Source organism: Heterodontus francisci, unplaced genomic scaffold (assembly GCF_036365525.1).
Source record: "Heterodontus francisci isolate sHetFra1 unplaced genomic scaffold, sHetFra1.hap1 HAP1_SCAFFOLD_1254, whole genome shotgun sequence".
NCBI classification, from domain to species: Eukaryota; Metazoa; Chordata; class Chondrichthyes; order Heterodontiformes; family Heterodontidae; genus Heterodontus; species Heterodontus francisci.
The window spans coordinates 65,001-90,735 of record NW_027141592.1 but is presented as its reverse complement, the minus strand read 5'-3'; the positions used below and the strand labels follow the sequence as shown (position 1 = coordinate 90,735).

At 49.9% G+C, this 25,735-nt stretch overlaps 1 protein-coding gene across 4 annotated transcripts in view; it reads left to right on the top strand.

Moving 5' to 3' along the window:
• Window positions 1-25,735, top strand: part of LOC137364080 (SHC-transforming protein 2-like) — an 89,958-nt gene that overhangs the window by 5,798 nt on the left and 58,425 nt on the right. For all 4 annotated transcript variants that reach the window (XM_068027524.1, XM_068027526.1, XM_068027523.1 and 1 more), the window contains exons 2-3: window positions 15,257-15,317; window positions 17,308-17,427. In XM_068027524.1, coding sequence (XP_067883625.1) covers window positions 15,257-15,317; window positions 17,308-17,427 — 181 coding nt within the window. The remainder of the gene's footprint in view (window positions 1-15,256; window positions 15,318-17,307; window positions 17,428-25,735) is intronic.

The following is a 25,735-nucleotide window of genomic DNA, read 5'->3' as shown; positions in this document are numbered from 1 at the left end:
CCCACTATTGCGGTTAGACTGACTGGACTGTAATTATTCGGTCTATCCTTCACTCCCTTTTTAAACAGAGGTACAACGTTAGCAGTTCTCCAATCCTCCGGCACCACACCTGTATCCAGTGAGGACTGGAAAATGATGATCAGACATTCCGCTATTTCCTCTCTTACTTCTTTTAACAGCCTAGGGTACATTTCATCTGGCCCTGGTGATTTATCAACTTTCAAGGATCCTCTTTCCCTATGTTTATCACATCAAATACTTCTCCTTAACTACAATTTCTGCATCATCCCCCTCTTTTGTGAAGACAGACGCAAAGTATTCATTAAGAACCAAACCAATATCTTCAGCTCCTACACATAGGTTACCTTTTTGGTGTTTATGGGCCCTACTCTTTCCTTAGTTATCCTAATAATGCTTGACTAATTTATTAGAGTTCTTTTAGAAAGTAGCAAGCAGCATGGATAAAGGGGAATCTGCAGATGTGGTGTACTTGGATTTCCAAAAGGCATTTGATAGGGTGCCACATCAAAGGTTACTAAACAAAATAAGAGTTCATTGTGTAGGGGATAAGATATTTGCATGGACAGAGGATTAGTTAGCTAACAGGAAGCAGAGAGTAGGAATAAATGGGATATTTTCGGGTTGGCCAATTGTAATTAGTGGAATGCCACAGGGATCAGTGCTGAGGCCTCAGCTGTTTACAATTTATATTAATGATTTGGATGAAGGGACTGAAGGTATGGTTGCTAAATTTGCTGATGAAACAAAGATAGGTAGGAAAGTACGTTGTGAAGAGGACCAAAGGACTCTGCATAAGTATATAGATAGGTTAAGTGAGTGGGCACAAATTTGGCAGCTGGAGTATAATGTGGGAAAATGTGAACTTGTCCACATTGGCAGGAAGAATAGAAAAGCTGTATATTATTTAAATGGAGAGAGATTGCAGAACTCTGCAGTACAGAGGGATGTGGGTGTCCTGATACATGAATCACAAAAGGTTAGTATGCAGGTACAGCAAGTGATTAAGAAGGCAAGTGCAATGTAGGCATTTATTGCAAGGGGAATGGAATATAAAAGTAAGGACATTTTGCTGCAGTTGTGCAGGGCATTGGTGAGACCACATCTGGAATACTGCGTACAGTTTTGGTCTCTTTACTTAAGAAAGGATATAATTGCATTAGAAGCAGTTCAGAGAAGGTTCATTCGACTGATTCACAGAATCGTGTCCACACTATCTCTCTGAAAGAGCAATTCCCTCAGTTCCATTCCCCCGCCTTCTCCCTGTAACGCTGCACATTCTTCCTTTTCATATACCAGTCTAATTCCCTTTTGAATGCTTCAATTGAACCTGCCTCCACCACACTCTCAGGCAGCGCATTCCAGACCTTAACCACTTGTTGTGTAAATAAGTTTTTCATCATGTCCCTTTTGCTTCTCTTACCAAATATTTTAAATCTGTGCCCTCTCGTTCTCGATCCTTTCACCAGTGGGAACAGTTTGTCCCTATCTACTCTGTCCAGACCCCTCATGATTTTGAATACCTCTATCAAATCATTTGTCAGTCTTCTGTTCTCCAAGGAAAACAGTCCTAATTTCTCCAATCTATCTTCATAACTGAAATTCCTCATCCCTGGAACCATTCTCGTGATTCTTTTCTGTTCTCTGTCCAATGCCCTCACGTCTTTCCTCGAGTGCGGTGCCCAGAACTGGACGCAAAACTCCAGCTGAGGCTGAACTAGTGTTTTATACAAGTTCAACAAAACATCCTTGCTCCTGTACTCTCTGCCCCTATTAATAAAGCCCAGGATACTGTATGCTTTATTAACCACTCTCTCAACCTGTCCTGCCACCTTCAATGATTTATGCACATATACACTGGGTCCCTCTGCTCCTGCACACACTTTAGAATTGTACCCTTTATTCTATATTGTCTCTCCATGTTCTTCCTACCAAAATGAATCACCTCACATTTCTCTGCATTGAACTTCATCTGCCACCCATCTGCCCATTCCACCAACTTGTCTATGTCCTTTTTAAGTTCTACACTATCCTCCTCAGTTCACAATGCTTCAGACTTTCATATCATCTGGGGTTTCTGGGGTGAGAGGGTTATCTCATGAGGAAAGGTTGGACAGGTTGGGTCTGTATCCATTGGAGTTTAGAAGAATGAGAGGTGATCTTATTGAAATATACAAGATCCTGAGGGGACGTGACAGGGTGGATGCTGAGAGGATGTTTCCCCTTGTGGGAGAGACTAGAACCAGGGGACACAGTTTAAAAATAAAGGGTCTCCCATTTAATACAGCGATTAGACAAATTTTTTCTCTGAGGGTTGTTAGTCTGTAGAATTCTCTTCCCCAAGATCAGTGGAGGTTGGGTCATTGAATATTTTTAAGCATGAGTTAGATAAATTCTTGATTGACAAGGAAGTGAAAAGGTAGACAGGAAAGTAGAGTCGAGGCCACAATCAGATCAGACATGAGCAGGTCTGAGGGGCCTGGATGACCGACTGCTGCTCTAATTGTATGTTCATATCACTTTACTGATGTTCGAGAGTAGACTGATGGGGTGGTAATTGGCCGTGTTGGATTTGTCCTGCTTTTTGTGTACAAGACATACCTGAGCAATTTTCCATATTGCCGGGTAGATGCCAGTGTTGCAGCTGTACTGGAGCAGCTTGGCTTCAGTACAATTGCCGGAATATTGTCAGGGCCTATAGCCTTTGCAGTATCCAGTGCCTTCAGTCGTTTCTTGATTTCATGCGGAGTGAATCGGATTGGCTGAAGACTGGTATCTGTGATGTTGGGGAGCTCTGTCTCTGCTTTTCTGTCTGAATCTGTTTTTTTGTCTGTCCCAGTTTTTCTGTCTGTCTGTTTCTGTGTCTGTCTTCCTCTCCCTTTTTCTGTCTCTCTCTCTCTCTCCCTCAACAATAAGTGGTTGATTGTGAGTGACTGGTGTTTGTGAGATGATTTTACACAGGGATTTGCAGACCAGGCAGTACTCAGTGTGCTGACAGTTTTGTATTCCATGGTGATCAGCTCCTTTGCAGGGATGTGCACAGTAATCAGTGCAGTGATGAGAGTGGGGATAGAAATAGCATTGATCGATTGGGCAAAGTGAGAGCTGACTGCAGAGCTAATCTAATATTGATGTTCCTTAAAGAGCCAGTCTTAGTTCTGCTATAACTGAGAATGTCAGGGCTGCAAAGAAATCACAGACCAACTCACGAACGATGATTAAAATTTATCGTGAAGTTCTTGGGTGCAAAATTGGAATCGGTAGCGCCAGTTGATTGGGTGCTAATTGGGAACTGAAATGATGTCTGATGGCATGAACACTTCTGCTATCAGGTGCACCCAAGGTATTCTTGGTGAAGGACAAGTAAGAGGTGTTCTTTACCCATATGTGCAGCAGGGGTAATGGTGTTTAACACAACTTCCCATTTGTGCACAGACCACAGCTGAATTTGTTTTGAAATTGATTTTTTCAGTATATTTGAAAGTATTTGTTTAGAGTCATAGAGGCATTTACGGCACAGAAGGAGGCCATTCGGCCCATCGGGTCCATGCCAGCTCTCTGCAGAGCAATCCAGTCAGTCCCATTCCCCCTCTCGATCACTGTAACTCTACAAGTTTATTTCCTCGAAGTGGCCATCCAGTTTCCTTTTGAAATCAGTGATTGTCTCCACTTCCACCTCCCTCGTGGGCAGTGAGTTCCAGCTCATTACCACCCACTGTGTAAAAAGGTTCTTCCTCACATCCCCCCCTGCATCTCTTACCACAAAACCTTCAATCTGTGTCCCCTAGTCCTTGTACCATCAGTTAATGGGAACAGTTTTTTCTTGTCTAACTTATCTAAGCCTGTCATAATCTTGTTCACTTCTATGAAATGGGAGCCACCAACAAAAACTTACATTAATAAAGCACCTTTAACCTAATAAAACATCCCAAGGTGCTAATGCTTGTTTCTGGTCCCTGTTGCAACATTCATTTCCCTTGAGGCAGCCGGGGCTTGTGTTGATTGCCTCTGGGAAAATCAACACTAAACACTTCCGATCTCACTACTACTCCCAATCCCAAAATCTCCAACCTCCGTTCACAACCTCACTGGGGTACAGGTCTCCTCCTCTCCTGAAGGTGCTGACTCTCACTGGGGTACGGGACCCCTCCTCTTCTGAAGGTGCTGACTCTCACTGGGGTACGGGTCCCCTCCTCTCCTGAAGGTGCTGATTCTCACTGGGGTACGGGACCCATCCTCTCCTGAAGGTGCTGTCTCTCACTGGGGTACGGGTCCCCTCCTCTCCTGAAGGTGCTGACTCTCACTGGGGTACGGGTCCCCTCCTCTCCTGAAGGTGCTGACTCTCACTGGGGTACGGGTCCCCTCCTCTCCTGAAGGTGCTGACTCTCACTGGGGTGCGGGTCCCCTCCTCTCCTGAAGGTGCTGACTCTCACTGGGGTACGGGTCCCCTCCTCTCCTGAAGGTGCTGACTCTCACTGGGGTACGGGTCCCCTCCTCTCCTGAAGGTGCTGACTCTCACTGGGGTACGGGTCCCCTCCTCTCCTGAAGGTGCTGACTCTCACTGGGGTACGGGTCCCCTCCTCTCCTGAAGGTGCTGACTCTCACTGGGGTACGGGTCCGCTCCTCTCCTGAAGGTGCTGACTCTCACTGGGGTACGGGTCCCCTCCTCTCCTGAAGGTGCTGACTCTCACTGGGGTACGGGTCCCCTCCTCTCCTGAAGGGGCTGATTCTCACTGGGATTCGGGTCCCCTCCTCTCCTGAAGGTGCTGCCTCTCACTGGTGTATGTGTCCCCTACTCTCCTGAAGGTGCTGACTCTCACTGGGGTACGGGTCCCCTCCTCTCCTGAAGGTGCTGACTCTCACTGGGGTACGGGTCCCCTCCTCTCCTGAAGGTACTGACTCTCACTGGGGTACGGGTCCCCTCCTCTCCTGAAGGTGCTGACTCTCACTGGGGTACGGGTCCGCTCCTCTCCTGAAGGTGCTGACTCTCACTGGGGTACAGGTCCCCTCCTCTCCTGAAGGTGCTGACTCTCACTGGGGTACGGGTCCCCTCCTCTCCTGAAGGTGCTGATTCTCACTGGGGTACGGGACCCATCCTCTCCTGAAGGTGCTGTCTCTCACTGGGGTACGGGTCCCCTCCTCTCCTGAAGGTGCTGACTCTCACTGGGGTACAGGTCTCCTCCTCTCCTGAAGGTTCTGACTCTCACTGGGGTACGGGTCTCCTCCCCTCCTGAAGGTGCTGACTTTCGCTGGGGTACAGGTCCCCTCCTCTCCTGAAGGTGCTGACTCTCACTGGGGTACAGGTCCCCTCCTCTCCTGAAGGTGCTGACTTTCGCTGGGGTACGGGTCTCCTCCCCTCCTGAAGGTGCTGATTCTCACTGGGATTCGGGTCCCCTCCTCTCCTGAAGGCGCTGCCTCTCACTGGTGTATGTGTCCCCTACTCTCCTGAAGGGGCTGACTGTCACTGGGGTACGGGTCCCCTCCTCTCCTGAAGGGGCTGACTCTCACTGGGGTACTGGTCCCCTCCTCTCCTGAAGGTGCTGACTCTCACTGGGGTACGGGTCCCCTCCTCTCCTGAAGGTGCTGACTCTCACTGGGGTACTGGTCCCCTCCTCTCCTGAAGGTGCTGACTCTCACTGGGGTACGGGTCCCCTCCGCTCCTGAAGGGGCTGACTCTCACTGGGGTACAGGTTCCCTCCTCTCCTGAAGGGGCTGACTCTCACTGGGGTACGGGTCCCTTCCTCTCCTGAAGTGGCTGACTCTCACTGGGGTACGGGTCCCCTCCTCTCCTGAAGGGGCTGACTCTCACTGGGGTACAGGTTCCCTCCTCTCCTGAAGGGGCTGACTCTCACTGGGGTACGGGTTCCTTCCTCTCCTGAAGGTGCTGACTCTGGGTCACTAAGGCAGACATACCCCATTCTGCACCTCTGAGTATGGACTGTGGGTGTCAGCAGGCTATGCTACCCTGGAGGGCATCACAGCAAAATCCTGTCACAGGCGCAGTCCCCAGGACTGCTCAAGGGGTCATGACCTGGCTGATGTTTCCCTTCTAACATGTAAAGCACTGAGGCCAATCCTACTTGAGTGGGATGAGTGAACTCTGCACACTGCAGCAGTGCAGCTTGTCACCTTACGCTGCGTGTGACTCACTGGTCACCTAAAGACTTAAAACCCAACAAGAACAATTTGGGAACTGGAATTTCACTTTAATTCTGGTGAGGCAGACCTGGGATCAGGTGGAACAAAATGAACAGATTGTTTCCTCCCAGGATTAGAAACAGTCTCCTTGCAGTGTCTGATTCCAGTGATGCAGAGTTTACAGTTGTGCATTCCGACCTCTGTTGGTCCAGCTGGGACTGTGATGGGATTGGGATTGCTGTGTGACGGATTGACAGGTAATTCCCTCCCGCGAGGCTCAGTAACCAGTTACCACTCACATTCTGCGGTAGATTAACTAGTTTCACCATCCTCGGTATCTTTAATCCTCAGTTTTCTCTCTGTTCGCCCCAAGCCCCTGGCTCCCACTTGGGGACCTGTTCTTCATGTGTGAGATTATCAGATTCCAGAGTCTCAACAGCCCAGACAGACTGTTGTTAACAAACCAAATATTCAGCAGGTTTTGGATAGAAGATAAATCTTGAGCACTGTTTTCAAATGAAGTAGATACTGGGGTCAGAGGTGAATGAGTAAAAATCACTTCAGATCAGACACCAGACTCAGTGAGTTAGTGTCCCCGGCCCCGAATCAGAACACTGGCGTTCAAGACACACTGCAGTGATTTGAGCCCATAATCCTGTCTGTCACTCCTAAGTGCAGTACCGAGGGAGTCCTGCACTGTCAGAGGGTCAGTACTGAGGAAGTGCTGCACTGTCAAAGGGTCAGTCCTGAGGGAGTGCTGCACTGTCGGAGGGTCAGTCCTGAGGGAGTGCTGCACTGTCGGAGGGTCAGTCCTGAGGGAGTGCTGCACTGTCGGAGGGTCAGTCCTGAGGGAGTGCTGCACTGTCGGAGGGTCAGTCCTGAGGGAGTGCTGCACTGTCGGAGGGTCAGTACCGAGGGAGTGCTGCACTGTCGGAGGGTCAGTACCGAGGGAGTGCTGCACTGTCGGAGGGTCAGTACCGAGGGAGTGCTGCACTGTCGCAGGGTCAGTACCGAGGGAGTGCTGCACTGTCGGAGGGTCAGTACCGAGGGAGTGCTGCACTGTCGGAGGGTCAGTACCGAGGGGGTGCTGCTCTGTCGGAGGGTCAGTACTGAGGGAGTGCTGCACTGTTGAGCGGCATGGACAGGGTGGATAGGGAGCAGCTGTTCCCCTTAGTTGAAGGGTCAGTTACGAGGGGTCACAAGTTTAAGGTGAGGGGCGGGAGGTTTAAGGGGGATTTGAGGAAGAACTTTTTTACCCAGATGGTGGTGACGGTCTGGAATGCCCTGCCTGGGAGGGTGGTAGAGGCGGGTTGCCTCACATCCTTTAAAAAGTACCTGGATGAGCACTTGGCACGTCATAACATTCAAGGCTATGGGCCAAGTGCTGGCAAATGGGATTAGGTTGACAGGTCAGGTGTCTTTAATGCATCGGTGCAGACTTGATGGGCCAAAGGGCCTCTTCTGTACTGTATTATTCTGTGATTCTGTTGGAGGAACCGTCTTGCGTGTCAATTTGAACGAAGCCCACCTTCTCCTCCCTTAAGTAAATGTAAAAATCCCATGGCCACAATTTGAAGAAGAGCAGGGGGGTTCTCCCCAGTGTCCTGCCCAATATTCATACCTCAACCAACATCACTCAACAAACTATCGAGCTTATTTTACATTATGCTGTTCGTGGACTCTTGCTGTGTGCAAACTGACTGCTTACATAAGAACATAGAAATAGGAGCGGAGTAGTCCATTCGGCCCCTTGAACCTGCTCCAATGTTAAATTCGATCATGGCTGATCTTCTGCCTCAGTTCCATGTTCCCACCCACTCCTCATTCCTTCATTCCCTGAGAGACTAAAAATCTGTCTTTCCCAGCTTTAAATATAATTAGCAATGGAGTATCCACAAGATTCTGAGGTGGAGAATTCCAAATATTCACAACCCTCGAGGAAATTAATTTCTCCTTATCTCAGTCTTAAATCATCTTTGGCCTCCTTGTCTCGAGAGACAATGGGTAAGCGCCTAGAGGTGGTCAGTGGTTTGTGGAGCAGCGCCTGGAGTGGCTATAAAGGCCAATTCTAGAGTGACAGGCTCCTCCACAGGTGCTGCAGATAAAATTGGTTTGTCGGGGCTGTTACACAGTTGGCTCTCTCCTTGCGCTTCTGTCTTTTTTCCTGCCAACTGCTAAGTCTCTTCGACTCGCACACTTTAGCCCCGTCTTTATGGCTGCCCGCCAGCTCTGGCGATCGCTGGCAACTGACTCCCACAATTTGTGATCAATGTCACAGGACTTCATGTCGCGTTTGCAGACGTCTTTAAAGCGGAGACATGGACGGCCGGTGGGTCTGATACCAGTGACGAGCTCGCTGTACAATGTGTCCTTGGGGATCCTGCCATCTTCCATGTGGCTCACATGGCCAAGCCATCTCAAGCGCCACTGACTCAGTAGGGTGTATAAGCTGGGGATGTTGGCCGCCTCGAGGACTTCTGCATTGGAGATATGGTCCTGCCTCCTGATGCCAAGGATTCTCCAAAGGCAGTGAAGATGGAATGAGTTAAGACGTCGCTCTTGGCTGACATACGTTGTCCAGGCCTCACTGCCGTAGAGCAAGGTACTGAGGACACAGGCTTGAAACACTCAGACGTTTGTGTTCTGTGTCAGTACGCCATTTTCCCACACTCTCTTGGCCAGTCAGGACATAGCAACGGACGGCTTTCCCATGCGCTTGTTGACTTCTGCATCAAGAGACAGGTAGGTGAACTCTTGAACCACTTCCAGAGTGTGGTCGCCAATATTGATGGATGGAGCATTTCTGACGTCCTGTCCCATGATGTTCGTTTTCTTGAGGCTGATAGTTAGGCCAAATTTGTTGCAGGCAGCCGTAATCCTGTCGATGAGTCTCTGCAGACACTCTTCAGTGTGAGATGTTAAAGCAGCATCGTCAGCAAAGAGGAGTTCCCTGATGAGGACTTTCCGTACTTTGGTCTTTGCTCTAAGACGGGCAAGGTTAAACAACCTGCCACCTGATCTTGCGTGGAGGAAAATTCCTTCTTCTGAAGACTTGAATGCATGTGAGAGCAGCAATGAGAAGAAGATCCCAAACAGTGTAGGTGGGAGAACACAGTCCTGTTTCTCACCACTCAGGATAGGAAAGGGGTCTGATGAGGCACCGCTATGCTGAATTGTGCCTTTCATATTGTCATGGAATGAGGTGATGATACTTGGTAGCTTTGGTGGACATCCAATCTTTGCTCGTTGTCTGAAGAGACCACGTCTGCTGACGAAGTCAGCGGCTTTGGTGAGATCTATGAAAGCAACGTCGAGGGGCATCTGTTGTTCGCGGCATTTCTCCTGTAGCTGACGAAGGGAGAACAGCATGTCAATGGTAGATCTCTCTGCTCGAAAGCCACACTGTGCCTCAGGGTAGACACGCTCAGCCAGCTTCTGGAGTTTGTTTAAAACGACTCGAGCGAAGACTTTCCCCACTATGCTGAGCAGGGAGATTCCACGGTAGTTGTTGCAGTCACCGCGGTCACCCTTGTTTTTATCGAGGATGATGATATTGGTATTGCGCATGTCCTGTGGTACTGCTCCCTCGTCCCAGCACAGACAATGCAGTTCATGGAATGCTGAGAGTATAGCAGGCTTGGCACTCTTGATTATTTCAGGGGTAATGCTGTCCTTTCCAGGGGCTTTTCCACTGGCTAGAGAATCAATGGCATCACTGAGTTCCGATTTTGTTGGCTGTTCGTCCAGCTCATCCATGACCGGCAGAGACTGGGCTGCATTGAGGGAAATATCAGTGACAACATTTTCCCTGGAGTACAGTTCTAGGTAGTGCTCAACCCAGCGGTCCATTTGCTTGCGTTGGTCTGTGATCGTTTTCCCTGATTTAGACTTGAGGGGGGGTTTGTGCAGCATTTCTGGCTGCTTTATGTGCTACGGATGTTAACTCGCTGGGGGTTTTCTTGTAGTTCAATAGTGCAATGCACTTAGTGGCTATGACAGGTTCCAGCTCTTCAAAGTGAGATTGAAACCAGTCTGCATTCTGCTTCTTACGTTTGCCAAAGGTGGTAATTGCTGAGTCACAGATGGCGCCTCTGGTGTGGGCCCACTTGGTCTCTGCATCCCCTGTAGGAGTGTTTTGAAGGGCTTTTTCAAGTGAATTTAGAAACTTGTGTAACAGCTGTGGAATTCTGCTAGTGTTGATGCGCGGGCGGCCCTTCTGCTTGGAGTGATGTCGCTTCTTTGGTTTGAGTCTAACTTTGCTGCACACCAGGGAGTGGTCGGTGTCGCAGTCCGCGCTGTGGAAGCTGCTTTCATGGAGGCACCGAAGATCATGTTGTTGGCACCAGCTGGACCTCATCGTCACAAGGAAAGCCTTTATAAACAGTGCCCAAATCACACGCAGTCTTAAATGATTGGCCCTTTATCCTGAGACTGTGCCACCATGTTCTAGATTCGCCAGCCGGTGGAAACAATCTCTCAGCGTCTACCCTATTCAGCCCCTCCGGAAAGTGTATGTTTCAATGAGATCACCTCTCATTCTTCTAAACTCCAGAGAATACAGGCACAATTTACTCAGCCTCTCATCAAGGACAGCCCCATCATTCCAGTGACCAATCTAGTGAACATTCATTGTGGCACCTCCATTGCCAGACCAAGACTGCACACAGTACTCCAGGTGCGGTCTCAGCAAAGCCCCTGTACAATTGTAGCATGACTTCCTTATTCTTTTACTCCAATTACCTGCAATAAAGGCCAACATGCCGTTTGCCTTCCTAATTACTTGTACCTGTATGCTCACTTTCGGTGTTCCTTGTACAAGTACACCCAAGTCACTCTGAACATCAACATTTACAAGTTTCACACCTTTTAAAAAATATTCTGCTTTTCTATTCTTATAACCAAAGTGAATAACCTCACATAAATAAAAACAGAAAATGCTGGGGATGGAAAACTGGAAAATTTCTACAACTTTGCTTCTAATTTCCACCCTTCTCTCACCTTTACATGGTCTATCTCTGACACTTCCCTTCCTCGACTTCTCTGTCTCCATCTCTGGGGATAGGTTGTCTACTAATATCCATTATAAGCCCACCGACTCCCACAGCTACCTCGACTACACTTCCTCACACCCTGCCTCCGGTAAGGACTCCATTCCATTCTCCCAGTTTCTCCGTCTCCGATGCATCTGCTCTGATGATGCTACCTTCCATGACGGTGCTTCTGATATGTCTTCCTTTTTCCTCAACCAAGGATTCCCCCCCACTGTGGTTGACAGGGCCCTCAACCATGTCCGGCCCATTTCCCGCACCTCTAACCTCACCCCTTCCTCTCCCTCCCAGAACCGCGACAGGGTTCCCCTTGTCCTCACTTTCTACCCCACCAGCCTCCAGATCCAAAGGATCATCCTCCGCCACTTCTGCCACCTCCAGCATGATGCCATCGTAAATCCATCTTCCTTTCTCCTCCTCAGAAATAGGAAGGGTGCGGTAACAATGTTGGGGCTGTACTACAGGCCTCCCAACAGCGAGCGTGAGATAGAGGTACAAATATGTAAACAGATTATGGAAAGATGTAGGAGCAACAGGGTGGTGGTGATAGGAGATTTTAATTTTCCCAACATTGACTGGGATTCACTTAGCGTTAGAGGTCTAGATGGAGCCGAATTTGTAAGGAGCATCCAGGAAGGTTTTCTAGAGCAGTATGTAAATAGTCCAACTCGGGAAGGGGCCATACTGGACCTGGTGTTGGGGAATGAGCCCGGCCAGGTGGTTGAAGTTTCAGTAGGGGACTACTTTGGGAATAGTGATCACAATTCCGTAAGTTTTAGAATACTCATGGACAAAGACGAGAGTGGTCCTAAAGGAAGAGTGCTAAATTGGGGGAAGGCCAACTATACCAAAATTCGGCAGGAGCTGGGGAATGTAGATTGGGAGCAGCTGTTAGAAGATAAATCCACATTTGATATGTGGGAGGCTTTTAAAGAGAGGTTGATTAGCGTGCAGGAGAGACATGTTCCTGTGAAAATGAGGGATAGAAATGGCAAGATTAGGGAACCATGGATGACAGGTGAAATTGTGAAACTAGCTAAGAGGAGAAAGGAAGCATACATAAGGTCTAGGCGGCTGAAGAAAGACGAAGCTTTGGAAGAATATTGGGAATGTAGGACCAATCTGAAACAAGGAATTAAGAGGGCTAAAAGGGGCCATGAAATATCTTTAGCAAACAGGGTTAAGGAAAATCCCAAAGCCTTTTATTCATATATAAGGAGCAAGAGGGTAACTAGAGAAAGGATTAACCCACTCAAGGACAAAGGAGGAAAATTATGCAAGGAGTCAGAGAAAATGGGTGAGATTCTAAACGAGTACTTTGCATCGGTATTCACCGAGGAGAGGGACATGACGGATGTTGAGGTTAGGGACAGATGTTTGATTACTCTAGGTCAAGTCGGCATAAGGAGGGAGGAAGTTTTGGGTATTCTAAAAGGCATTAAGGTGGACAAGTCCCCAGGTCCGGATGGGATCTATCCCAGGTTACTGAGGGAAGCGAGAGAGGAAATAGCTGGGGCCTTAACAGATATCTTTGCAGCATCCTTAAACACGGGTGAGGTCCCGGAGGAGTGGAGAATTGCTAATGTTGTCCCCTTGTTTAAGAAGGGTAGCAGGGATAATCCAGGTAATTATAGACCGGTGAGCCTGACGTCAGTGGTAGGGAAGCTGCTGGAGAAGATACTGAGGGATAGGATCTATTCCCATTTGGAAGAAAATGGGCTTATCAGTGATAGGCAACATGGTTTTGTGCAGGGAAGGTCATGTCTTACCAACTTAATAGAATTCTTTGAGGAAGTGACAAAGTTGATTGATGAGGGAAGGGCTGTCGATGTCATATACATGGACTTCAGTAAGGTGTTTGATAAGGTTCCCCATGGTAGGTTGATGGAGAAAGTGAAGTCGCATGGGGTCCAGGGTGTACTAGCTAGATGGATAAAGAACTGGCTGGGCAACAGGAGACAGAGAGTAGCAGTGGAAGGGAGTTTCTCAAAATGGAGACGTGTGACCAGTGGTGTTCCACAGGGATCCGTGCTGGGACCACTGTTGTTTGTGATATACATAAATGATTTGGAGGAAAGTATAGGTGGTCTGATTAGCAAGTTTGCAGACAACACTAAGATTGGTGGAGTAGCAGATAGTGAAGAGGACTGTCAGAGAATACAGCAGAATATAGATAGATTGGAGAGTTGGGCAGAGAAATGGCAGATGGAGTTCAATCCGGGCAAATGCGAGGTGATGCATTTTGGAAGATCCAATTCAAGAGTGAACTATACAGTAAATGGAAAAGTCCTGGGGAAAATTGATGTACAGAGAGATTTGGGTGTTCAGGTCCATTGTTCCCTGAAAGTGGCAACGCAGGTCAATAGAGTGGTCAAGAAGGCATACGGCATGCTTTCCTTCATCGGACGGGGTATTGAGTACAAGAGTTGGCAGGTCATGTTACAGTTGTATAAGACTTTGGTTCGGCCACATTTGGAATACTGCGTGCAGTTCTGGTCGCCACATTACCAAAAGGATGTAGATGCTTTGGAGAGGGTGCAGAGGAGGTTCACCAGGATGTTGCCTGGTATGGAGGACGCTAGCTATGAAGAGAGGTTGAGTAGATTAGGATTATTTTCATTAGAAAGACGGAGGTTGAGGGGGGACCTGATTGAGGTGTACAAAATCATGAGAGGTATAGACAGGGTGGATAGCAAGAAGCTTTTTCCCAGAGTGGGGGATTCAATTACTAGGGGTCACAAGTTCAAACTGAGAGGGGAAAAGTTTAGGGGGGATATGCGTGGAAAGTTCTTTACGCAGAGGGTGGTGGGTGCCTGGAACGCGTTGCCAGCGGAGGTGGTAGACGCGGGCACGATAGCGTCTTTTAAGATGTATCTAGACAGATACATGAATGGGCAGGAAGCAAAGAGATACAGACCCTTAGCAAATAGGCGACATGTTTATATAGAGGATCTGGATCGGCGCAGGCTTGGAGGGCCGAAGGGCCTGTTTTTGTGCTGTAATTTTCTTTCTTCTCTTTGTTCTTTGTTCCTCTGTCAGCATTCCAAAAGTATAATTCCCTCCACAACACCCTGGTCCACCTCTCCATCAACCCCGACACCTCGTCCCCTTCCCATGGCACCTTCCCCTGCAATCGCAGGAGGTGTAATACCTGCCCATTTACCTCCTCTCTCCTCACTATCCCAGGCCCCAAACACTCCTTTCAGGTGAAGCAACGATTTACTTGTACTCCTTTCCATGTAGTATACTGTATTCGCTGCTCACAATGTGGTCTCCTCTACATTTTTCTATTTTTTTATTACTTTATTTTATTTTTTAACCATGTGCCTGGTTTTCATGTGGACAGAGCTGCTCATTATTTGGCCATTAACACTCTCTAGATTAATGCTTTGTCTTTCACTGCAAGCATTAACGCTTTTTGCCTTTGTCCCAGGACAGTTTTGTTATTTAATCTCTCCTGCCCTATTAAAGACATGTTCTCTTCCCCACCAAATCCCCCTCCCCCCAGCCCCCCTCCCCCCCCAAGCCTTCACTTGCTTAAAATCTATTACATTTCTAACCTTTGCCAGTTCTGATGAAAGGTCACTGACCTGAAACATTAACTCTGCTTCTCTCTCCACAGATGCTGCCAGACTTGCTGAGGATTTCTAGCATTTTTTGTTTTTATTTCAGATTTCCAGCAACTATGGTATTTTGCTTTTATTTTAGTGAATAACCTCCCACTTCCCCACATTACACTCCATCTGCCACCTTGTTGCCCACTCACTGAACCTGTTTGGGTCTCGTTGCAGCCACTCTCTGTGTCCTCCTCACAGTTCACATTCCCAGCTTTGTTTTGTACATGACATCACAATAGTTGTAATTAGTTGGAGTTAACATTCCAACAGTGGCTTCACTTGGGAAATGCTTCATTGGGTGTAAAGAGATTTGGGATGTACTGAGGGAGGGAAAGGTCTTTGGGACAATTGCAGAGGGGCTCCATGCCCAGTGACCAGGCAGCTTCTCTTAATCTGAGCTGAATCTTTTAACACAAATTACTCTTCCTTTTGCAGGGAAGCCATTAATCGGCTGCATGAAGCAGTTCCAGGAGTGAAAGGCGTTTGGAAAAAGAAGGTATAAACCAAAACAATGAGTGGGCTGGGATCTCATCTCATTTATCTTGCCTTGGGTGGCCTTCCCTTCCTCATTTCAGTACATTGTCATTGTGCAATGAGGATCTGTTAGTCTCTGGGGACCCTGAGACTGGGGCTCACACTCCATGTACCCTCCCATTTACTGTAGCTGGTGAGCAGTGCTCCCATTGGAGGCTAAAGTTCCACAATTCCCATTGCTAAGGGGAAGAGAGTCTGGATATGAATCGCGACAGTGACTCACTAAACCCAGTCTCCATTTCCATCGGGACTGCCATTGCAGAATGGGAAACAGTTTCAATAAGGAATTGTAGTGTTGAGGAACACGAGGAATGTTCTGGGGTACAGGAACTCTGGGCACTGACTCTCGCTGGGCTATGCATGCCACACACACTGACTTTCACTGGGTAACGGGTTCCACACACACTGACTCTCACTGGGGTACGGGTCCCACACACACTGACTCTCACTGGAGTACGGGTTCCACACACACTGACTCTCACTGGAGTACGGGTTCCACACACACTGACTCTCACTGGAGTACGGGTTCCACACACACTGACTCTCACTGGAGTACGGGTTCCACACACACTGACTCTCACTGGGGTAAGGGTCCAACACACACTGACTCTCACTGGAGTACGGGTCCCACACACACTGACTCTCACTGGAGTACGGGTTCCACACACACTAACTCTCACTGGGATACGGGTCCCACACACACTGACTCTCACTGGAGTAAGGGTCCAACACACACTAACTCTCACTGGAGTACGGGTTCCACACACACTGACTCTCACTGGGGTAAGGGTCCAACACACACTGACTCTCACTGGAGTACGGGTTCCACACACACTAACTCTCACTGGGATACGGGTCCCACACACACTGACTCTCACTGGAGTACGGGTTCCACACACACTGACTCTCACTGGAGTACGGGTTCCACACACACTGACTCTCACTGGAGTACGGGTTCCACACACACTGACTCTCACTGGGGTAAGGGTCCAACACACACTGACTTTCACTGGAGTACGGGTTCCACACACACTGACTCTCACTGGGATACAGGTTCTACACACACTGACTCTCACTGGAGTACGGGTTCCACACACACTGACTCTCACTGGGGTAAGGGTCCAACACACACTGACTTTCACTGGAGTACGGGTCCCACAGACACTGACTCTCACTGGGGTACGGGTTCCACACACACTGACACTCACTGGGGTACGGGTTCCACACACACTGACTCTCACTGGGGTACGGGTCCCACGCACACTGACTCTCACTGGGCTACGGGTCCCACACACACTGACTCTCACTGGGGTACGGTTTCCACACACACTGACTCTCACTGGGGTACGGGTTTCACACACACTGACTCTCACTGGGGTACGGGTCCCACGCACACTGACTCTCACTGGGCTACGGGTCCCACACACACTGACTCTCACTGGGGTTCGGGTCCCACACACACTGACTCTCACTGGAGTACGAGTTCCATACACACTGACTCTCACTGGGGTACGGGTCCCACACTCACTGACTCTCACTGGGGTACGGATCCCACACACACTGACTCTCACTGGGGTACGGGTTCCACACACACTGACTCTCACTGGGGTACGGGTCCCACACACACTGACTTACTGGGGTACGGGTCCCACACACACTGACTCTCACTGGGGTACGGATCCCACACACACTGACTCTCACAGGGGTATGGGTGCCACACTCACTGACTCTCACTGGGGTACGGGTCCCACACACACTGACTCTCACTGGGGTACGGGTCCCACACAAGTTGACCAGTTACTCCCCTTGCTAACCCCAGGGGCAGTGGTTGAGATCAGCTGATGGACAGCAGCCCAGGGACTGATCCGGGGCAGGGCACGGGGGTGGGGGGGTGGTGTTTCAGATTGTGTCGCTCAGTTACCGTGTGTGGTTTATCTCCTCGTGTCTTTTAGCCTTCGAACCAATACCTTCAGTCGATCCTTGGGAGGAGCAACCTGCAGTTTGCTGGGATGAGCATCACTATAAACATTTCCATCGAAGGGTTAAACCTGGCCCTGCCGACCACCAGGCAGGTAAAGACAGGGTGGGAGCGAGGGGTGGGGATGGGGGGGCAACGCAGAGGGGAGTGGGGACAGGCTGACACAGATAGAAACAGGAAATGCTGGAAACTCTCAGCCGGTCCGTCCCTCAGCCCTGAGAGGACAGAGAAATAATGTTTCAGTGAAACGTTTCAGCAGAACGGGAATAAACCGCAGAGAAACTGCCTGAAAAAAGGGAAACTATAGGAGAAAGTGAGAGACCCCCTCCCCCGAGCACCTGCACACTCACTCACTCCTCACACTCACTCACTCCTCACACTCACTCACTCCTCACACTCACTCACTGACTCACTCCTCACACTCACTCACTCACTCACTCACTCCTCACACATACACACTCCCTCCTCACACACACACTCACTCACTCCTCACACACACACTCACTCACTCCTCACTCACACACTCACTCACTCCTCACACATACACACTCCCTCCTCACACATACACACACTCATTCCTCACACACACACTCACTCACTCCTCACACTCACTCACTCCTCACACTCACTCACTCACTCACTCCTCACACATACACACTCCCTCCTCACACACACACACACTCACTCCTCACACACACACACTCACTTCTCTCTCTCACACACTCACTCCTCTCTCTCACACACTCACTCCTCACACACACACACACTCACTCCTCACACACACACTCACTCACTCCTCACACACACACACACACACTCCTCTCACACACACTCACTCCTCTCTCTCACACACTCACTCCTCACACACACAAACACTCACTCCTCTCACTCACAAACACTCACTCCTCTCACTCACACACACTCACTCCTCACACACACAAACACTCACTCCTCACACACACAAACACTCACTCCTCACACACACACACACTCACTCCTCACACACACACTCACTCCTCTCTCACTCACACTCACTCCTCACACTCACACACACTCACTCCTCTCACACACACTCACTCCTCTCACACACACTCACTCCTCTCACTCACAATCACTCCTCTCACTCACTCACACTCACTCCTCTCACTCACACACACTCACTCCTCTCACTCACACACACTCACTCCTCACACAGACAAACACTCACTCCTCACACACACAGACACTCACTCCTCACACACACAGACACTCACTCCTCACACACACAGACACTCACTCCTCACACACACACACACACACTCCTCACACACACAAACACTCACTCCTCACACACACAAACACTCACTCCTCACACACACAAACACTCACTCCTCACACTCACTCACTCACTCCTCACACACACACACTCACTCCTCACACACACTCACTCACTCCTCACACACACACACACTCACTCCTCACACACACAGACACTCGCTGCTCACACACACAGACACTCACTCCTCACACACACAGACACTCTCTCCTCACACACACAAACACTCACTCCTCACACACACAAACACTCGTTCCTCACACACACACACTCACTCCTCACACACACACACTCACTCCTCACACACACACTCACTCACTCCTCACACACACACACACACACTCCTCTCACACACACTCACTCCTCTCTCTCACACACTCACTCCTCACACACACAAACACTCACTCCTCTCACTCACACACACTCACTCCTCTCACTCACACACACTCACTCCTCACACACACAAACACTCACTCCTCACACACACAAACACTCACTCCTCACACACACACACACTCACTCCTCACACACACACTCACTCCTCTCTCACTCACACTCACTCCTCACACTCACACACACTCACTCCTCTCACACACACTCACTCCTCTCACACACACTCACTCCTCTCACTCACACTCACTCCTCTCACTCACTCACACTCACTCCTCTCACTCACTCACACTCACTCCTCTCACTCACACACACTCACTCCTCTCACTCACACACACTCACTCCTCACACAGACAAACACTCACTCCTCACACACACAGACACTCACTCCTCACACACACAGACACTCACTCCTCACACACACACACACACACTCCTCACACACACAAACACTCACTCCTCACACACACAAACACTCACTCCTCACACACACAAACACTCACTCCTCACACTCACTCACTCACTCCTCACACACACACACTCACTCCTCACACACACTCACTCACTCCTCACACACACACTCACTCACTCCTCACACACACACACACTCACTCCTCACACACACAGACACTCGCTGCTCACACACACAGACACTCACTCCTCACACACACAGACACTCTCTCCTCACACACACAAACACTCACTCCTCACACACACAAACACTCGTTCCTCACACACACACACTCACTCCTCACACACACACACTCACTCCTCACACACACACACACTCACTCCTCTCACACACACTCACTCCTCTCACTCACACACACTCACTCCTCACACACACACACACTCACTCCTCTCACACACACTCACTCCTCACACACACAAACACTCACTCCTCACACACACAAACACTCACTCCTCACACACACACACACTCACTCCTCTCACACACACACACTCACTCCTCTCACACACACACACTCACTCCTCTCACACACACACACTCACTCCTCACACACACACACACTCACTCCTCACATACACACTCACTCACTCCTCACACACACTCACTCACTCCTCACACACACACTCACTCCTCACACACACAAACTCACTCCTCGCACACACAAACACTCACTCCTCGCACACACACACACTCAGTCCTCTCACTCACACACACACTCATCCTCACACACACACACACACACACACGCACTCACTCCTCACACACACACACATTCACTCCTCACACACACACACATTCACTCCTCACACACACACACATTCACTCCTCACACACACACACACTCACTCAGTCCTCACGCACACACACACTCACTCCTCACACACACACACAAACACTCACTCCTCACACACACACACACTCAGTCCTCTCACTCACACACACACACACTCAGTCCTCTCACTCACACACACACTCATCCTCACACACACACACACACACACTCACTCACTCACTCCTCACACACACACACACACACACACACTCACTCCTCACACACACACACATTCACTCCTCACACACACACACATTCACTCCTCACACACACACACATTCACTCCTCACACACACACACACTCACTCAGTCCTCACACACACACACTCACTCAGTCCTCACACACACACACACACTCACTCCTCACACACACACACACTCACTCCTCTCACACACACTCACTCCTCTCTCTCACACACTCACTCCTCTCTCTCACACACTCACTCCTCTCTCTCACACACTCACTCCTCTCTCTCACACACTCACTCCTCTCACACACACTCACTCCTCTCTCTCACTCACTCACTCCTCACACACACACACACACTCACTCCTCACACACTCACTCCTCTCACTCACACTCACTCCTCTCACTCACACACACTCACTCCTCTCACTCACACACACTCACTCCTCACACACACAGACACTCACTGCTCACACACACAGACACTCACTGCTCACACACACAAACACTCACTCCTCACACACACAAACACTCACTCCTCACACTCACTCACTCACTCCTCACACACTCACTCACTCACTCACTCCCTCCTCACACACACACACACACACTCACTCCTCACACACACACACACACTCACTCCTCACACACACACACACTCACTCCTCACACACACACACTCACTCCTCACACACACTCACTCACTCCTCACACACACAGGCACTCGCTCCTCACACACACAGACACTCGCTCCTCACACACAGACACTCGCTCCTCACACAGACACTCGCTCCTCACACACACAGACACTCGCTCCTCACACACACAGACACTCGCTCCTCACACACACAGACACTCAATCCTCACACACACAAACACTCACTCCTCACACACACACACACTCACTCCTCTCACACACACTCACTCCTCTCACACACACTCACTCCTCTCACACACACTCACTCCTCTCTCTCACACACTCACTCCTCACACACACAAACACTCACTCCTCTCACTCACACACACTCACTCCTCTCACTCACACACACTCACTCCTCACACACACAAACACTCACTCCTCACACACACAAACACTCACTCCTCACACACACACACACTCACTCCTCACACACACACTCACTCCTCTCTCACTCACACTCACTCCTCACACTCACACACACTCACTCCTCTCACACACACTCACTCCTCTCACACACACTCACTCCTCTCACTCACACTCACTCCTCTCACTCACTCACACTCACTCCTCTCACTCACTCACACTCACTCCTCTCACTCACACACACTCACTCCTCTCACTCACACACACTCACTCCTCACACAGACAAACACTCACTCCTCACACACACAGACACTCACTCCTCACACACACAGACACTCACTCCTCACACACACACACACACACTCCTCACACACACAAACACTCACTCCTCACACACACAAACACTCACTCCTCACACACACAAACACTCACTCCTCACACTCACTCACTCACTCCTCACACACACACACTCACTCCTCACACACACTCACTCACTCCTCACACACACACTCACTCACTCCTCACACACACACACACTCACTCCTCACACACACAGACACTCGCTGCTCACACACACAGACACTCACTCCTCACACACACAGACACTCTCTCCTCACACACACAAACACTCACTCCTCACACACACAAACACTCGTTCCTCACACACACACACTCACTCCTCACACACACACACTCACTCCTCACACACACACACACTCACTCCTCTCACACACACTCACTCCTCTCACTCACACACACTCACTCCTCACACACACACACACTCACTCCTCTCACACACACTCACTCCTCACACACACAAACACTCACTCCTCACACACACAAACACTCACTCCTCACACACACACACACTCACTCCTCTCACACACACACACTCACTCCTCTCACACACACACACTCACTCCTCTCACACACACACACTCACTCCTCACACACACACACACTCACTCCTCACATACACACTCACTCACTCCTCACACACACTCACTCACTCCTCACACACACACTCACTCCTCACACACACAAACTCACTCCTCGCACACACAAACACTCACTCCTCACACACACACACACTCAGTCCTCTCACTCACACACACACTCATCCTCACACACACACACACACACACACGCACTCACTCCTCACACACACACACATTCACTCCTCACACACACACACATTCACTCCTCACACACACACACATTCACTCCTCACACACACACACACTCACTCAGTCCTCACGCACACACACACTCACTCCTCACACACACACACAAACACTCACTCCTCACACACACACACACTCAGTCCTCTCACTCACACACACACACACTCAGTCCTCTCACTCACACACACACTCATCCTCACACACACACACACACACACTCACTCACTCACTCCTCACACACACACACACACACACACACTCACTCCTCACACACACACACATTCACTCCTCACACACACACACATTCACTCCTCACACACACACACACTCACTCAGTCCTCACACACACACACTCACTCAGTCCTCACACACACACACACACTCACTCCTCACACACACACACACTCACTCCTCTCACACACACTCACTCCTCTCTCTCACACACTCACTCCTCTCTCTCACACACTCACTCCTCTCTCTCACACACTCACTCCTCTCTCTCACACACTCACTCCTCTCACACACACTCACTCCTCTCTCTCACTCACTCACTCCTCACACACACACACACACTCACTCCTCACACACTCACTCCTCTCACTCACACTCACTCCTCTCACTCACACACACTCACTCCTCTCACTCACACACACTCACTCCTCACACACACAGACACTCACTGCTCACACACACAGACACTCACTGCTCACACACACAAACACTCACTCCTCACACACACAAACACTCACTCCTCACACTCACTCACTCACTCCTCACACACTCACTCACTCACTCACTCCCTCCTCACACACACACACACACACTCACTCCTCACACACACACACACACTCACTCCTCACACACACACACACTCACTCCTCACACACACACACTCACTCCTCACACACACTCACTCACTCCTCACACACACAGGCACTCGCTCCTCACACACACAGACACTCGCTCCTCACACACAGACACTCGCTCCTCACACAGACACTCGCTCCTCACACACACAGACACTCGCTCCTCACACACACAGACACTCGCTCCTCACACACACAGACACTCAATCCTCACACACACAAACACTCACTCCTCACACACACACACACTCACTCCTCTCACACACACTCACTCCTCTCACACACACTCACTCCTCTCACACACACTCACTCCTCTCACACACACACACTCACTCCTCTCACACACACACACTCACTCCTCTCACACACACCCACTCACTCCTCTCTCACACACACACACTCACTCCTCTCACACACACACACTCACTCCTCTCACACACACTCACTCCTCTCTCTCACTCACTCACTCCTCACACACACACACACTCACTCCTCACACACACACACACACACACACTCACTCCTCACACACTCACTCCTCACACACTCACTCCTCTCACTCACACTCACTCCTCTCACTCACTCACACTCACTCCTCTCACTCACACACACTCACTCCTCACACACACACACACTCACTCCTCACACACACACACACTCACTCCTCACACACACACACGCTCACTCCTCACACACTCACTCCTCTCACTCACACTCACTCCTCTCACTCACACACACTCACTCCTCACACAGACAAACACTCATTCCTCACACACACAGACACTCACTCCTCACGCACACACACACACACACACACACACACACACACACTCACTCCTCACACACACTCACACTCACTCCTCACACACACAAACACTCACTCCTCACACACACAAACACTCACTCCTCACACACACAAACACTCACTCCTCACACTCACTCACTCACTCCTCACACACACACACTCACTCCTCACACACACACACACTCTCACTCCTCACACACACACTCACTCACTCCTCACACACACACTCACTCACTCCTCACACACACACACACTCGCTCCTCACACACAGACACTCGCTCCTCACACACACAGACACTCGCTCCTCACACACACAGACACTCGCTCCTCACACACACAGACACTCGCTCCTCACACACACAGACACTCGCTCCTCACACACACAGACACTCGCTCCTCACACACACAGACACTCGCTCCTCACACACACAGACACTCGCTCCTCACACACACAGACACTCGCTCCTCACACACACAGACACTCGCTCCTCACACACACAGACACTCGCTCCTCACACACACAGACACTCGCTCCTCACACACACAGACACTCGCTCCTCACACACACAGACACTCGCTCCTCACACACACAGACACTCGCTCCTCACACACACAGACACTCACTCCTCACACACACAGACACTCGCTCCTCACACACACAGACACTCGCTCCTCACACACACACACACACTCACTCCTCTCACACACACACTCACTCCTCTCTCTCACACACTCACTCCTCTCACACACACAAACACTCATTCCTCACACACACAAACACTCATTCCTCACACACACAAACACTCACTCCTCACACACACAAACACTCACTCCTCACACACACAAACACTCACTCCTCACACACACAAACACTCACTCCTCACACACACAAACACTCACTCCTCACACACACAAACACTCACTCCTCACACACACAAACACTCACTCCTCACACACACAAACACTCACTCCTCACACACACAAACACTCACTCCTCACACACACAAACACTCACTCCTCACACACACAAACACTCACTCCTCTCACACACAAACACTCACTCCTCTCACACACAAACACTCACTCCTCTCACACACAAACACTCACTCCTCTCACACACAAACACTCACTCCTCACACACACAAACACTCACTCCTGTCACACACACTCACTCCTCTCTCTCACACACTCACTCCTCTCTCTCACACACTCACTCCTCTCTCTCACACACTCACTCCTCTCACACACACACACTCACTCCTCTCACACACACACACACACACACACA